The 15,426-nt window shown below is 38.8% G+C and overlaps 1 protein-coding gene across 3 annotated transcripts; it reads left to right on the top strand.

Annotated features, from left to right (window-relative positions):
• Positions 1 to 1,326: 1,326 nt before the first annotated feature.
• LOC143850897 (cation transporter HKT1;3-like) lies at positions 1,327 to 10,956 on the top strand. 3 transcript variants are annotated; one of them, XM_077360182.1, is made up of 4 exons: positions 1,327 to 2,732; positions 3,526 to 3,753; positions 7,808 to 8,009; positions 10,853 to 10,956. In XM_077360182.1, exons 1-3 carry the CDS (start codon positions 1,489 to 1,491, stop codon positions 8,004 to 8,006), a joined length of 1,671 nt encoding a protein of 556 aa, XP_077216297.1. In that variant the 5' UTR covers positions 1,327 to 1,488; the 3' UTR covers positions 8,007 to 8,009; positions 10,853 to 10,956. The 3 variants fall into 3 exon arrangements, with proteins under 3 accessions (XP_077216297.1, XP_077216296.1, XP_077216295.1); XM_077360181.1 differs by lacking the exon at positions 10,853 to 10,956 and adding an exon at positions 8,151 to 8,299; XM_077360180.1 differs by lacking the exon at positions 10,853 to 10,956 and having other exon boundaries at positions 1,329 to 2,732; positions 7,808 to 8,299.
• The last annotated feature ends 4,470 nt before the right edge of the window (positions 10,957 to 15,426 follow it).

Here is a 15,426-nt window from a genome sequence, read left to right as displayed (position 1 = left end):
TAATGACTCAAAGACCTATATAGTTTCAAAACTCTCATATGTCATCGTGGACTCCCCCGAGTCGACTCCCTTTTCCCTTGGTTGTATTATGTGTTTTACGACCACGTTTCACGTTTTGCCCTACAGAGTGTTACGGTCCTGAGTGGGGGCCCACCTAGGTATGGGATTGGGTGGGACCCAACCTGGTATGAAACATGTTTAAAGGGCCTTGCCTAACGTGCTCCATCAGCTTTGGAGCTTTTGGCGTATTGGTAAGTACCTAACATTTGGTATCAGAGCAACCACTCCTTGTGTTCGAGTCATGGAAGGGGCGGCCTGTGGAGAGGACTACCTTGAAAGGGCTACCTGGTAAAAAGCTAAAGTGAAAGCCGCCTGAGTGAAGTTGCCACAGAGTGGGCCGACGCAGAAGGGGCGACTTGTGGAAAGGGCTACATGGAAAACAAGGCCAGAGTAAAAGCCGACACAGAGTGGGCCGCCGAGGAAAGCGGATGAGGAAGCGTGGTGGTATATTACAGTTCTGAGTGGGGGCCCGCCTAGATATGGGACCGGGTGGGACCCAGCCTGGTATGGGATAGGTTTAAAGGGCCTTGCCTAACGCGTTCCATCAGCTCTAGAGCTTTTGACGTATTGGTAAGGTACCTAACACAGAGTCAATCAAAACTCTTTTGACTCTCCCGAGTTATGATCATGTCTACCGGTACTTATCTGTGTCAACCATGTTCTTCGCCGCGTCCGTGCCGAGTCAACAAGGATCTTTCTTGACCGCATTTTAATCTGTATCTGCATTTTTAAAGACATGTAGCACACAGCTACCGCGTCCTAGATGTTTATCCCAATAAAATATTTCTATTAAGAGATTTTTCAATACCAGCAGGAAACTCCATTTCCAACCCACTACTCCCCCATGCCACTACGGAAACACACTGTAAGCATGCACTGAACCGGTCCAAAGCCATGAGTCAAGCCCTGGACCAGTCTAAAAAGGCCAAAACCATGTTTTAAGCCCTTGACATGTCCAAAAAAAAAATGGCCCATATATACCCCAAAAGTAGACCTTGAACCTATTGAATAAAGCTCCATCGACCCCTCACCTAAATTTTTTCTGTGTTTCTCCTAACAAATTTTCATTTGCCTAGCAGAAACAAAAAAAAAGAAAAGAACATTACTAGAATGAACTCTTACTACATGGGCATCCATGGGTAGATCTCTTATTTGTGGAAAAGTCCAGTAAATTGCTTTTGACTAGGCATGACAACAAACGTGAATTCTTCATAGTTGAAATAAATTGGATCACATTTTAAATAGTTAGAATCACATCTTTATTTATTCCTTCTTTTTCAATCTTCTTTTTAAGCTAATTAAGAACCCCACTACAGTTGAAAGCTTCTTCATAGCTATTCCTACATAAACCCCGGGTTCATTAGTATCAAATTCCAACACTTGCGTTCTTTTTTTTTGTTCATCATCTACAACATATATTTCAGTTAGATGAATTCCTTTGCTTGTTATAGACAATCATTTAGATGTGCTCTTGCCTATTTATTTCGGCTTTTAGTCTTCCAAGTAAACTCATTCTGGATTCAGTTGTGCTATTTTATCTCTCTTTCCTTTTTGGGTCCTCTTGCCTATTTATTTCAGCTTTTAGTCTTCCAAGTAAACCCATTCTGGATTCTGTTGTGCTATTTTATCTCTCTTTCCTTTTTGGGTTTCCTGATTTTGAAGATTATCAGTCCAAATAACACATCTTATAGGCCTAAGGACTTTGATTTGTACTTTACTTCGGTGTCTGCTACAACAGTTTCTAGCATCTCGACCGTTGAAATGGAGGATTTTTCAAATTCCCAACTTATGGTTATAACCGTTTTGATGCTAATGGGTGGGGAAGTTTTCATTTCTCTGCTCAGTCTTCAAATTTTCAAGGCCATTTTCCAAAAACAAAAGGGGAATCAAAACCGAAACAGTTCAGTGAGTACCCAACTAAACTCTATAAAGCCCTTCCACGTCGATCATAGGATCGAATTGGGTTTGATAACGGCACCCGATTTCGAATGTGCGAAGTTGGACAATGTGGGGACTGAAGTTCAGTCTATGGGTCTAGAGAATTTGAAGTACAAATGTATAAACTACTTGGGTTTTGTGGTATTGGGTTATCTTCTAGTGGTTAATGTGGGTGGTTCTTCATTGATTTTACTGTATGTGACCTTTGTTTCAAGTGCAAGAGATGTACTGAAGAAGAAAGGGATTCAGAGAGGGACATTCTCCGTGTTCATGACGATCTCTTCATTCGTGAATTGCGGTTTCATTCCGACGAATGAGAATATGATAGTTTTCAAGCAAAACTCAGGTCTCCTTCTACTGATTATTCCTATTCTTCTTTTAGGGAACACTTTATATCCAACTTGCTTGAGATTGGTGATATGGGTGTTAAGGAAATTGACAAAAAAGGATGAATTCTATTACATGTTGAAGAATCCTAGAGATATTGGATATGATCACTTGCTCCCGACTGTTCATAGCCTACTTTTGGGTCCAACTATGTTGGGGTTTATAATGGTGCAATTCATACTGTTCTGCTGTATGGAATGGAATTCAGTGGCCTTAAGTGGGTTGAGTTCTTATCAGAAAATCATCGGCATGTTGTTCCAGTCAGTGAATTCGAGGCATGGCGGTGAATCAGTCGTGGATTTATCAATCCTTTCTCCGGCCATCTTGGTGCTCTACGTCGTCATGATGTTAGCTCTCTGTTCTTGTTCTTTTTCTTCTTTAGAGAAAATATTCTAATATTTAGATATTTTTCATTTCTACACGAAAGGAATAAATTCTTCTAGTTTCCATCATGCTTAGGTAGGGACATAGATTGTTTAAGTGGCAGTCGTTGGATTAAATATCAAGGGCTGTACTTTTTTTCTCTTCTACACTCACCAATAACTATTAGGGAGATGATATTTTCACTCCCCTGCATTACATGCACGCTCCCCTTTTAACCTGATTTGACGAAAAAGTGGGCAACTTTATGTCAAATCACGGAGCATGCAAGCAGTGCACCGGGGGGGGGGGGGGGGGGTGAAAATATCATCACCCTAACTATAATTATAATAATATTTGCACTCTCTCTCTGTGTGTAAAAGAATCCTAGCAAGTCTATTTAAATTAATGAAATTTAATTAAACATAATTATTTTTGCTCATCGATATTGTTACTTTAAAATTTAAATTGGTTTGTGCCTTTCAAAGATAATTGATGCCTTTTCTGATACTATTGCAACATAAGTTTTATCATATTTGGGTGAATTTCCCCTGAATAAATTAAGATAAAACGATTGTTTTAATAGGTATTTCATTTGATCATACTCAGAAGTATTTTTATCTCGAATTAAGTTTATCTAATAGTTATAACTGCCAGTCTGATATTTTTTAAATCAATTAAAAAATAGAACATCGTTTGATTCTTTAAATATTACAAAAAATATATAGTTTTGTAGTCAATTTGGTCAGTTTTTTTATTATTTTTTTGTTCAATTTTCAGGTACCTTCCTCCTTATACTTCCTTTTTACCTGTGGAAGATGATGAGAAGTCTCTGAGAAAATGCAAAAAGGACCAAAAAAGAGGAAGGGTGATGGTGAAGAGTCTCATTTTTTCTAACCTCTCTTATTTGGCCATCTTCATCATCCTTATTTGCATCACTGAGAGACAAAAGCTGTCAGAAGACCCACTTAACTTCAGCCCCTTGAATATTGTCATAGAAGTGGTCAGGCAAGTTTCTAATTAGTTTCTCCCTTTTTTATTCTTTTCAACACCATAATAATAATAATAATAATGAGGATAACAACAGTAACAGTAGTAATATTAATAAAGATATCAATAACAACAACAATAATACTAATAAGGTAAATGATATTTGCACTCCCCTTTTCAAGCAGTTGCACCCCCACTTGTCATCCCCATCTCCTTTCACTTATCTTTTCTTGAGAATAAAGTCAGGAAAAGAGAGATAAAAGGGGTGGAATTCTTCTATTAGAACAACTGGTCACAAGTGGATTGCATTCGGGAAGATAGTGCCATCGACAGTTTCATTCTGTCAGTAAGTGAACTCCATATCTCTAAGCTTATGAGTGGCCACACGGATTCCTTGCCATATTTTTTTTTGTTCTCTCATGTGGAGTTCGAAACAGAGACAGGAATCACAGTTACATGAACAAAAGAGAAATACCTTGATTTCAGTTGCATTTCCCTGTTCTTAAAAATACCCAACTTGCATATGGAGTTCAGAATCATGCAACCACTTCTAACTGCTTGTGCTAGAATCCAATTCCCATGTTGTGGAAAAAGACTTTATACCCAATGTTTCAAAACATGTATGCTTATCAAAATGCGGCCAAAGCAAATCCTAGTTGACTCGGCAAGGCGTGGCTGAGTACTCGGTTGACACGGCCATAGCGCGATGAGTTTTGATTGACTTAGCAGGGTAAAACACGAACTTGGACAAGAACACAGTCAAGGTAAAAAGGGTGTTGGCTCGGGCAAGTGAACGATGACACACGCAGGAGATTTGAAACTATGCTTATACCCCATGTTCAGAATAGCTGTATTTTTATAGTTTGTATAAATATCCATACCCCACTAACGCTACAAGAAAGTTAGTAATTGATTTCTTTAAGGATTTAGCCATACTGTCTTCCCAACCAAGTGACAAGCATCCCATTATTGCTGTTTGCCATCTCTGGATTTACAACTTCGTAAAAATGCATATTAAAACAAACATAACTTTCAATCATTAAAAAAATTAGATTAGACATTTAAAGATCAACTGAAAATCTATCCATAGTTATTGAGTAATTATAAAAAAAATTCTTAGATAGTTTGTTTAAATATTTAAAGATCAACAGAAAAATCTGTGCGTAGTTAATGAGTAGTTAAAATTTCAATTTCCTTCAGAAAAAATGAAGAACATAAATATAATACATTGTATATTACAAATGTACTGCACCAAGGACTGCACCAAGTATCAGCTCTAAGCCCTAATCTTTTTACGCTAGTTATGGATGAGCTTACGGAGGGTATCCAAGATGAGGTGCCATGGTGTGTGTTATTTGTAGATGACATAGTATTAATCGACGAAACCAAAGTAAGAGTAAATGCTAAGTTAGAGTTATGGAGAACTACTTTGGAATCCAAAGGTTTTAAACTGAGTAGGACTAAGACTGAGTATATGGAGTGCAACTTTAGTATTGTAAGGAGGCCGGACGAGATTGTAGTAAATATGACTGGACATGAGGTACCTAAGAGGGATATCTTTCGCTATCTTGGTTCAATCCTACATAAGGAAGGAGATATTGAAGAGGATGTTAACCACAGCATAAGAGCAGGTTGGTTGAAGTGGAAGCTTGCCTTAGGAGTTCTGTACAACCGTAAAATCCCTACCAAGTTGAAGGGAAAGTTTTATAAGACAGTTGTGAGGCAGCCATGCTGTACAGCTCAGAATGTTGGGCCAGCAAATGGCCACACAAGGTTAGATAGAATTAAAAATGAAGAAATTCGTAAAAAGGTGGGGGTGGCACCAATTGAGGAGAAGATGAGAGAGCACCACTTGAGATGGTTTGGACATATCCAACGTAGAACTTTGGGTGCTCCGATGAGAAGAGGCGACTCATGCCAAATTGATAGAGTAAAAAGAGGTAGGGGTAGACCGAAAATAACTTGGGTATAAACAATGATGAAAGACTTGATAGCTAGGAACATAATAGAGAACATGACCTTGGAGAGGATAGGATGGAAGAAATTGATCCACGTAGAAGAACCTAACTAGAGCCGGGATTAGAGCCGGGTATATTCCTTTCACCTTCTTCATGAATTTTTTCTAAAGGATTCATTTTAGCCGACCCCAACTAGTTTGGGACAAAGGCTTTGTTGAGTTGAGTTGAGTTGAGTTGAATTTGTGTATATTACAAATGTATCTACCTACCAAAAAAATATTTCAAATGTATCCTTTTCAACCATTGAAAACTTCAATCTTGGATACTGATCAAAATTGTAGCTTATTTGAAATGGTTTTAAACCTAACTGATATGTCATTAATCATATTATTGCTGATTACTTTCTTATTTACTGAATACCAGGATAACAATACAACTAACAAATTAACATGGGCCCTTCTCTTTCATAACAGACATGATATGAGTGTTAATGATATCATGAGTGTTAATGAGCATATGTGATAAAATGGTTCATTGGGTTTTATTCCTAAAACCCAGGCCCGGTCCACAATGCAATGGGTGGATAGAACAAGGCCTAAGAGCAGCCCTGAACTATCAAGTCAGGCCCAAGCCCATCCATGAGGTATGTATCCGGCTGGGTCAGAACTCAATGAGGCCCTAGTGTTAGGTTTAGTCATACTGTACACACTGCATCCAGGACTTCTAAAGGCCAGGTCAGATTGTGTACTACCTGAGATAGCAGAGATGAGGTAAATTCAATTGCAGTGAGCCTCCTGAGCTTTACTAAGATACATGGAGCAGCATGTTGTTCCCAGTAGCCATTTTGGATAGAGATCTTCCAAAAACGGTCTCATTATGGATTGTCGAAACATTGACAATTTATTTGAGAGGCCTTTGTCAATACAAATAGACAGAGATTGCACTTGGTAATTTCTCTATTCAAGGCCTCAATTTTCCCATGGCAATATCATCAATGATATGACTGGAGCTTTCCTTTGTTTTGGTTCAAGGAGATTATTCACATCATCAGATAGGTATATATAGTCAACATTAAGATGAGGTACTCAGTAGATGAGAGTGAGTACTCTGTTGACGCTCGGGAGAGTCATAGGAGTTTTGATTGACTTTAGAGGGACAATGCGGACTCGGACAATAACGCAGACAAGGTAAAAGGGAGTGGACTCCAGGGAGTTCACGATGACGCTGGGGAGTTTTGAAACTCTGCTTTTGATAATACAGAAAAGAGGAGTTGTGCTACAGAATCTTCAAAAAATAATATGAAGGATAGCTAATGACCATAATCCTGAAAAACATCAGAAAGCATAGCTGTGAAGTTGGTACAGTGGGAACAATCATTACCTTACATAAATATACATTCTTAAATGGAGATGCTATTCACACTCTGTTTAGTCAATTGCACTGGTTTTTATCATTTACACCTGTTAAATGGATGGTGTTAACTCTTTGGGAATTGCAACAACCTCTAATAGCCAATTGGAAAATTGTAAGATAGAGAGGACTCCCTTATTAAAACCAGGTAGTGCAGGTAACATGTAACTTAAAGCTTGTCCTATTGTAAATAATTTACAGAATACTTACAATTCAATATATTACATACATTGGGGAAAAATATTGTTTATTACTATGCGCATACAAAATTTATTACCCATAAGACTTACTTATGAAGTCATAGGGACAACCCTAAGTGTTGTAAAATTTAATCACCTTAGCCTGATACACTGGCTTGATACTGGAAACTGTAAATACTGCCGTCAGAATGCTAACAAGAGAAAGATGAACTGAAACAACAAAAAATAAAATAGGCTAGCAATAGTGGCACTACCATGTTTTGATGATTACACTAACTCAGCTTGTCCTTATTATTTAAAGAGCTGTCAAAAGTTATTACAGTTCACAAAAAGCTCTGAGAAGCCAATTAAAAAAGAAAAGACAAGCTGAGTTTGTGCAATTATTAAAACATGGTAGTGCCAATCTCAGTAGCCATAAAATAATGGAATCATTTCTATCACAATTTTCCCACCTTCAAAATTCAAATCTTGGTTTCAACCTAAATGTTTCAAAAATGATTGCAGTGCATATGGAAATGTGGGATTCTCAACAGGCTATAGTTGTCGAAGGAGACTGAAGCCCGATGGCAACTGCAAGGATGCATGGTATGGATTGTCAGGAAAATTCAGCAACAAAGGGAAGCTCATTGTCATCCTCGTCATGTTTCTTGGAAGACTTAAAAAGTTCAACATGGAAGGGGGTGAAGCTTGGAAGGTCATCTAACAGGTAATGAACTCTGCAAAAAATTTTATTTAGATGTCCAACAGGTGAAAAAGTTATCCAAGGCTTAAAAGAAAGCGGGTGAAGCTTGGAAGTTTATCTAACAGGTATTGACTTCTAATAAAATCCTATTTAAATGTCCAACAGGTGAAAAAGTTTGAGAGCTGTTATATAGTACAAAATATTAGCAATGTTTTTGGCTCTTCTAGTAATTGAAAATTCGGTAGCTGTGGTATTAACTATGCAGTATTGCATGCAAGCTTGTGAGTACATAATTAAGAAAGATATTTTTCAGTCACCAAGAGTAATCAGCTGCAGGCTATAGTGACACACCTGCTAATTGTATAGAATCAGCTGCACAAAAATACACTAAAACCGATATCAAACAAGTCTGAAATTCAATCTCTAAGAAAGATAATGTTTTTTTTCTTGCTTTTCATCCTTTTCTTACCCTCTCCTCACTCGATCCCTCTCAGGTCTCTCCCTCTCTCACCCTCCCTCACCATTGGGTAAGCTAATATTCTGTGGAAAAAAATTGCGGTTGCCAAACATGGCCTAAGGCTCCATTTCTTTCGGTGTAAAATGTGTGTAAAACAAAATTTACGCCTATTTCCACTTAAATTGTGCATAAAACAAATTTCATGCGTATTTTTCCACTTAAAAATGGGTGTAAAATTTACGTTCTGCCCCATTTTATGTCAAAAGAAACAGAGCCTAAGCAAACCACAATTATAGTTTAATATTTACTTGTGCATACAGTGATGGAACTGACCAAAATTATGTTGATTTAGAGAGACACCCACATAACCAGACACCTAATAGTATACAATCTTGAGTACAGGATGTAAACAACAGAGAGAAGGAACACTGAACAAGAATGGAAGAAAGAGGTTCATTTACAGAGGTGGGTGAGGATTGCATAGGAAGTGAAGCACTAGTTGAACTTCAATGAAGAGACCACAATTGAGCCAATGACATTATAGTTGGCATAACAACAGGCCTTACTGTAGACACCCCATTTTGACCGAACCTTAATTTTCAAAATCGAATAAAATTCCGAAGTTGAGCAGGTGCCTCAAAGCCAACCTGAGTCTCGAAAGATTGATCCTTGTGTAAATTCGGGAAGGCAGAAGAGGGGCATATCATCAAAGTAAAGGAGTGCCAATACTAGTTCCCATTTGAAAAATAGAAGAATTTATGCCTTATTTCCTATCCCAAACCCCCCATTTAGGATGAAAGAGAGTGAGAAATACACTAGTAGGGGCTGTCCAGAGCAAGGATAAGGGGTGCAAATGTATCATTTCCCTTTGCATGAGATGGGGGTTACCCATGAGAGAAAAGGGGGGTCAAATATATCATATCCCTTTGGGTCTGTTTTGCCCGGCCGCCCCCCCTTTGTGCAAAGAGTAGTTATAAATGCATTAGGAGATGGCTGTCCCAGGGAAATGGAGGGGGTATGTCGAATGTCTCGTTTCCTCTTTAAAAGAGAAAAACGAATTAGGGTTACAAAAAGGGAGGGGGGAGCCCCATTTTCTTCTTAATAATAATAATAATAATAAAAAAAAAAAAAAAAAGAAAGAAGGGGAGAGGAGGGCAGCCGGATAGCAGAGGCAGAGAAGCAGTGAGAGGGAGAGGGAAAAAGAGGGTGAGGTTTTGGTTTTTTCTCCCTCTCCGGCCTCTTCTTCTTCTTCTTCTTCCCCGCCTCCCACCACCATCTCCGGCCTCACCATCCTCGCAGCCACCACCACCACCACCATCAAACCCTCTTCTCCATCTCCTTCTTCTTCTTCTTCTTTTATTCTCAAAACCCACATCAACCTCCATCATCTTCTCCGGGGAGAAATACCCAAATTCGGCCGGCCACCATCATCAAAGCCGCACCAAACCCACCTCCGGCCACCACTCCATCCCATTTCTCTGCAAACCCACACACAAACCCCATTTCATTTTTTTCTTCTCTTCAAACCCACCGGAATCCGGCAGAGCCAACTCATAAACCCAATCCGACCCTTCTCCCATCTTTCAACAGACCCATTTTCTCCCTTATTCCTTAATTAGATCCTAATTCACCCTCTTGCCTTCATTCCACCCAAACCCTCTTCCATTTTCGTTTAGAAAATTTAGCAGAGAGAGAACGACAGGAGAAAATTGCAGAGAAAGGGAAGAAAGAGTTGCCATCTCCGACAATTTCTGCGGTGCCGGCTCCCCACCTCCGATCATCTTCTTCTCCAAATCCCCATCTCCTCCACCGAGCCCACCATCTCCTTCAAACCCATTTAGCTAGGCCCCACCATACTAAACCCTTACCACCATCTATAAACCCTCCTCCATTCTCCTTTATTCCATCAGATCCAACCCATTTACATCAGCTTCAGATCCCATTTCTTGCTTCCATCATCTTCACAATCTCCCACCCCCACGGCCACATCCACCTCAACAACGCCATTTTCATCATCTTTTCGTCTTCTCCTTGCAAAGGGTCTCAAAAGGATTTACAGAGGAAAGAAAGAAAAAAAAACAAAGAGGGTTTTGGGATACTAACGGTGCTGGGTTAATGAGATTTGAAGAAAAAGAAGGTAGAGTTGAAAAAAAAACAAGGTCTGCCTGACTCTCATTTTCTTTAATTTTTCTATATTGATAGCTCATTTTTGCACTTTGATTTGGATCAAAATCATCAATTTCTTACATTTTGGCATGTTGATTTGTATCTTGATCATATCTGTTGAGTTAGATCTCTGCATTGGTAGCCCATTTTGCACTTTGATTTAGATCCATATCAAATACTTTGATTTGAATTTCAATTTCTGTGGTGAATGGAGGGTGAAGTGCCGTATGCCTAATTGATGTAGGAAATCAGATGATACTCACAGGAGACCCCATGCTGTGGGTGTTGCTAGATGGAAAATTGATTTGCTTATTCTCTTGGATTCTGGAGCATTTGCAGATTTCTTAAATTTGACCCTCCCCAATGCATGTCGGCAGTTTCTTTGTTGAGTTACATTCTTGTTCTCTTATTTTTTATTTGAGAGTAATGTAGGCTGAATGGATAATAGTGATTAAATGATTTTTTTGCCCCATGTTGTGGGTGCAAGGGCATAAATTGCCTGATTTTATGTCTTGCTTCTGAAATATCTTTGGTTTTATCAAGCTGATATCTTGGCACCCTGTGGATTGTCCCCCTCCTCTATCTTCATGAAATCATATATGTCTTGTGGAGCATTATTGCAAGTTATCCTAGAATGGCGTATTGCTATCTTACAGACTTTCGTTAGATGCTTTTAGGAATTTCATTAGAATTCGAGGCTGTCTTGGTGTTTGATATTCGCATCAAGTTTTGAGTCTTCCTCTTGTTGTTACAATCTTCATTGAAGTATGAGATGGCCTTCAGTAGCTTTCCGCAGGGTTCAAGCGATGACGGAATATTTCTTGAGCCAATCCCTTGCCCTTCTTATCATTTTTCCCCATCTTAAGGTCTTCACAGGGTTTGAGGGGTTATCTTTCTTTCCGGGACTATTCTTTGCACGTTCCTCGGGATCCTTTTCGAGTTTCGGGATTCCATCGATTTTGGGAACCCTTCTCTCGGATTTAGGAGGCAACGATGGAACGTTTCTTGAGCCAGCCTCTTCCCCTTCATGCCTTAGAGTTTTCGCAGGTTAAGGATTTCTCTCTTCTTAGAGTGTTTAGCCAGTTAGGACCCTTCCTAAGTGGCTTATCGTTTAGTAGATCGTCTTTTAGAGTTTTTATCTGTCCCCATTTTGTTTAGAAGTTTAACCTTAGGGTTATGAGCTTTTTCATCTCTCGTTTGTTTAGGGTTTTCCCTCGCGGGTCAGATATCGTCTCCTTTGGAGATTGATTAGGGTTCTTTAGTTTTGTTTTCGTGTCTTTGAGATTGTTCTTTTCCTTGGGACTTTAGTTCCCCCGTTTTGATTTCTTCCCCCCTTAGGCTTTAGGGATCCCGTTTCTCTCTGTAATACTCTACCGCGATATGGTGGGTATAGATGCTCTTCTATCGGATCCCCTCTAGCTGAAAGGGTGTTAACTCATTTTAAAATCTGAAAGCATTAACAACATTTGAAATTTTAAAACATTTTGTGCGTAGTTAAGAAAATTTGCTTTCGAACTACGTTGGCTTGATCATCTTTCACGAGGTACGTAGTACAGTTTGGGATTCTTATCCCAGGTCCAGCCAAACTTTGTAAATAAACCATTCAAACTTTTTAAAAAGGTACAAAAATATTTCATAAACCTGTTTTCGAAAAATCTTCCTCTAGAGTTAGGACTTTGTCCTAGATAGAGAGTTTTAGAGTTAGGGTTTTGTATTTGATTTGTTGTGTGCTTGTTTGTGTTTGTTTTAGAGTTAGGGGTTTGTCCTAGAGTTATAGGAGTGCCTCCGTCCGGTCAGTTGGCGATTTTAATCGTCGACTGATGACTAGGTCTAAGATGCGTTAGCAATCCTATTGTTTTCCTTAGAGCATAAAGCCTAGTTACACGTAGGTTGTAGGAACCACCTGCATTAGCTTAGGGCTAACCTGCATTTAGTTAGGGCATATACGGTGTCCTAAAATCTACAATTCATTGGAATTTAAATAATCGCACAAGAAGCTTTAATAACTAGTCCGGTCTTTTAGATCGAGTCTAGGATATAGGTCTAGGTGTCTTAGGCATCCTAGCTTAGAATAGGCACGAAGAACTACGTTGCCTTGATTCTCGTGGAGGCGGGGATACGTAGGCTTCTTTGGATGAATACCAGACCATCCGAGGACTCAGGCTAAATCGTTTAGAGTCTTAGGATTTATTATGTTGTGTGTTTTGTTATGTTCTCTTACTTTCTTGTACTGATCCTATACCTTTAGCTATAGCTTGTATGTGTTTGTCCATCAGAACTTAGACACCAGTTAGGTATGTCACTCATAACATAGCAATATTTAGGTGGCACCTCTTTCATTTATTTTTTGTGTGCTTATTATTTCTATTCTCAAGAAATGCATGCTTAGATAGACGACTCCTGAGGATTGTTCCTATTTCATATGATTTTCGCTTGAAACTCTTCAAGGTTAATAATAAATGGCATAAGAGACCAAGCGTTCGCACTCGGGCGAATTTGGGGCGCTCTTCGGACCTTCTCCATTCGTCATCAGGCACGGACCTTTTGTATCTCTGGTTATCCATTGCAAACAGAGCATTTGTTTTGGTTCCATGGCGTGTCCATGGATGGCGACTCTGAGTTATTTTTAGATATATCTTGGTTTCGAGCCCCGGCTCCGGATGTATCTCTTTCTTTTTATATCACCACTCATGCTATGCTGTGAGGGTAGCATCCATTTCGAGAGTTCCGTGGCAGAGCTCTCCATTCACGTGGATGATTCGGAGGATGTGGGGACCCGTTCCCTCACCGTCCTCCTCAGGATCGGGGTCCACACTTACAAATCAATACGGTTCCGTTTTTTTTTTTTTTAATGGCAACGAATTCAATTGATCGTTACCTCAGACCATGATGATCAGATTGAAGTTGCTCACAATGCACGTGATCCGACTGTTGAAGAAGCTCCCTACGGCCACAACGAAATCGGTTCTGATGTAGTCTAAGGATATAACCAAGACTTATGCTTGGATTAATGGAATCACCGTTTGGTAGATCAGGGACTTTTCGAAGACAAAACTCTAAACCCTTTAGTTTAGGCTCCTTGATGCAATGGATAGTAAGACCCCAAATTGGTTGTAATTACTAATTAGGAACTCGATTTAGCAAGAAGTCTTTTCTTGCTAAATCTTTCCAAAACTATAATAGCAAAAATCTTTTTCTTGCTAAAACTTAACCATTTGTAATCTTCTCCAGATCATAAATACATAGAAAACTTGGAAAAGGATCATGGAATTTGAACTGTCTATGATAATCACTTGTACAGTGTTGATCATCTCCCATCTCTCTTTCAAGGCCATGCAATCTCTCTCTTTTGAAAGTATCTTCAACCCATCTGGGAGAATGAAAAGGTGCACCGCATGGACTCCATGTCAATGTCAAGGGCCCTTCCCTTCTTGTTTCTATTTTCATTTCTACTTTTGTTTTGACGTCAATAGTTTAGGGCCGGTTTGGATTGTAAAAAAATTATTGCTGGCAGAAAAAAAAAATTCTCAAAGAAATTTTTTTCTTTCCACGATTTAGAGGGAAGTGACATTATTATCTTAAATCGAAGGCCTCTGTAAGAAAAACTTGAATAGGGTTGGTTCAAGTCATCTTTTTTCTTGCAACATCATTTTCTTTATTTACACTTTTCTAATTAGCTACTAATGATTGTTAAGCTGTGTTGGGATGGCAGGAATTAGGAATCGGAATTGGCATCCTATTCTGATTGCCCTATAAATGTAATGGTAAAAATGGGTTTGAGTTGGCAGCCGGCCGTAAGCTTTGCTACTCTTCTATGAAATGAATCGGAAGGGAAAAAATCATGTTAAAAATTTTAAATGAAAAAATTCTATTAAAAATTCCATTCCACCCAGGTAGAATTAGAATACCACGTCTTACGGCTGGAAACAAATTCCAGCTTTTTTCCCATTTAGCCTTGGTGTCAATTCGGCACCCCGCCCCTCCCAACGCATCCATCCACCCACCCACGCTTATCCATTAGTTTTTTTAAACAAACATTGGAAGGGCAGAATCGGAATAAGATGATGATTCCACCTGATTCCGGCAATCCAAATGCACCTTTAAAGTTTCCATTAAGTTATCAACATCCAATCTAAATGTGTTTAGTGAAGTGAGAAGTGGCATAATCAAACCTAGTGAGTGCATTTATCATCTTACTAAAGACCTGTTATTTAAAGCATTAAAGCATGGACAGAACAAGAAGAAAACTTTGGCATAATTAAACCAACGTAATTCATCTTGAATATGATTTTTTCTATCAATCAACATAAAGAAAGGGAAGGCATGACCATACTAACATTTGATACCAGAGAACCAATTTGTTTTAGTATCTTTGTCTTTTAGAAACGATCCAAAATCCACTCCTACTGGACAATTCTTGTTGGATTTTGATTTTCAAAATCAATGTTTTAAGAGTCAAAGTAAAGTTTGAAAAAGTTTTTCAAAATGTTACTTTTTCAAAATGTTACTTTTTCAAAATGTTTCGACAAGAGAGAAAACGAACGGATGTTTCTCTTGAGTTTTTCAAATTAATTTGCGACCCTTGCTTCCGAGAGTCATGAATGGAAAGTTTAAGTTCCAAAGGACACTTCATGAAGGTTCATGACCATTCAAGAAGTGAAAAGACACAATCAAAAGGACATGGATTTGAACTTTTGAAAATATGTTTCCAAAGGGTGTTTCCACTTCAAAGGACACAAGTTCTCTATAAAGGGAGAGGAAAAACATCCAGATTAAAAGATACTTAATTTTGAGAAAGCCATGAAACTTTTAGTCTCT

Source organism: Tasmannia lanceolata, unplaced genomic scaffold (genome assembly GCF_043159265.1).
Source record: "Tasmannia lanceolata isolate RefF3 unplaced genomic scaffold, GAP_Taslan_0.1 ptg000018l, whole genome shotgun sequence".
NCBI classification, from domain to species: Eukaryota; Viridiplantae; Streptophyta; class Magnoliopsida; order Canellales; family Winteraceae; genus Tasmannia; species Tasmannia lanceolata.
Note: the sequence above shows the minus strand (reverse complement) of the source record. Positions and strands in the feature narration are given on the sequence as shown.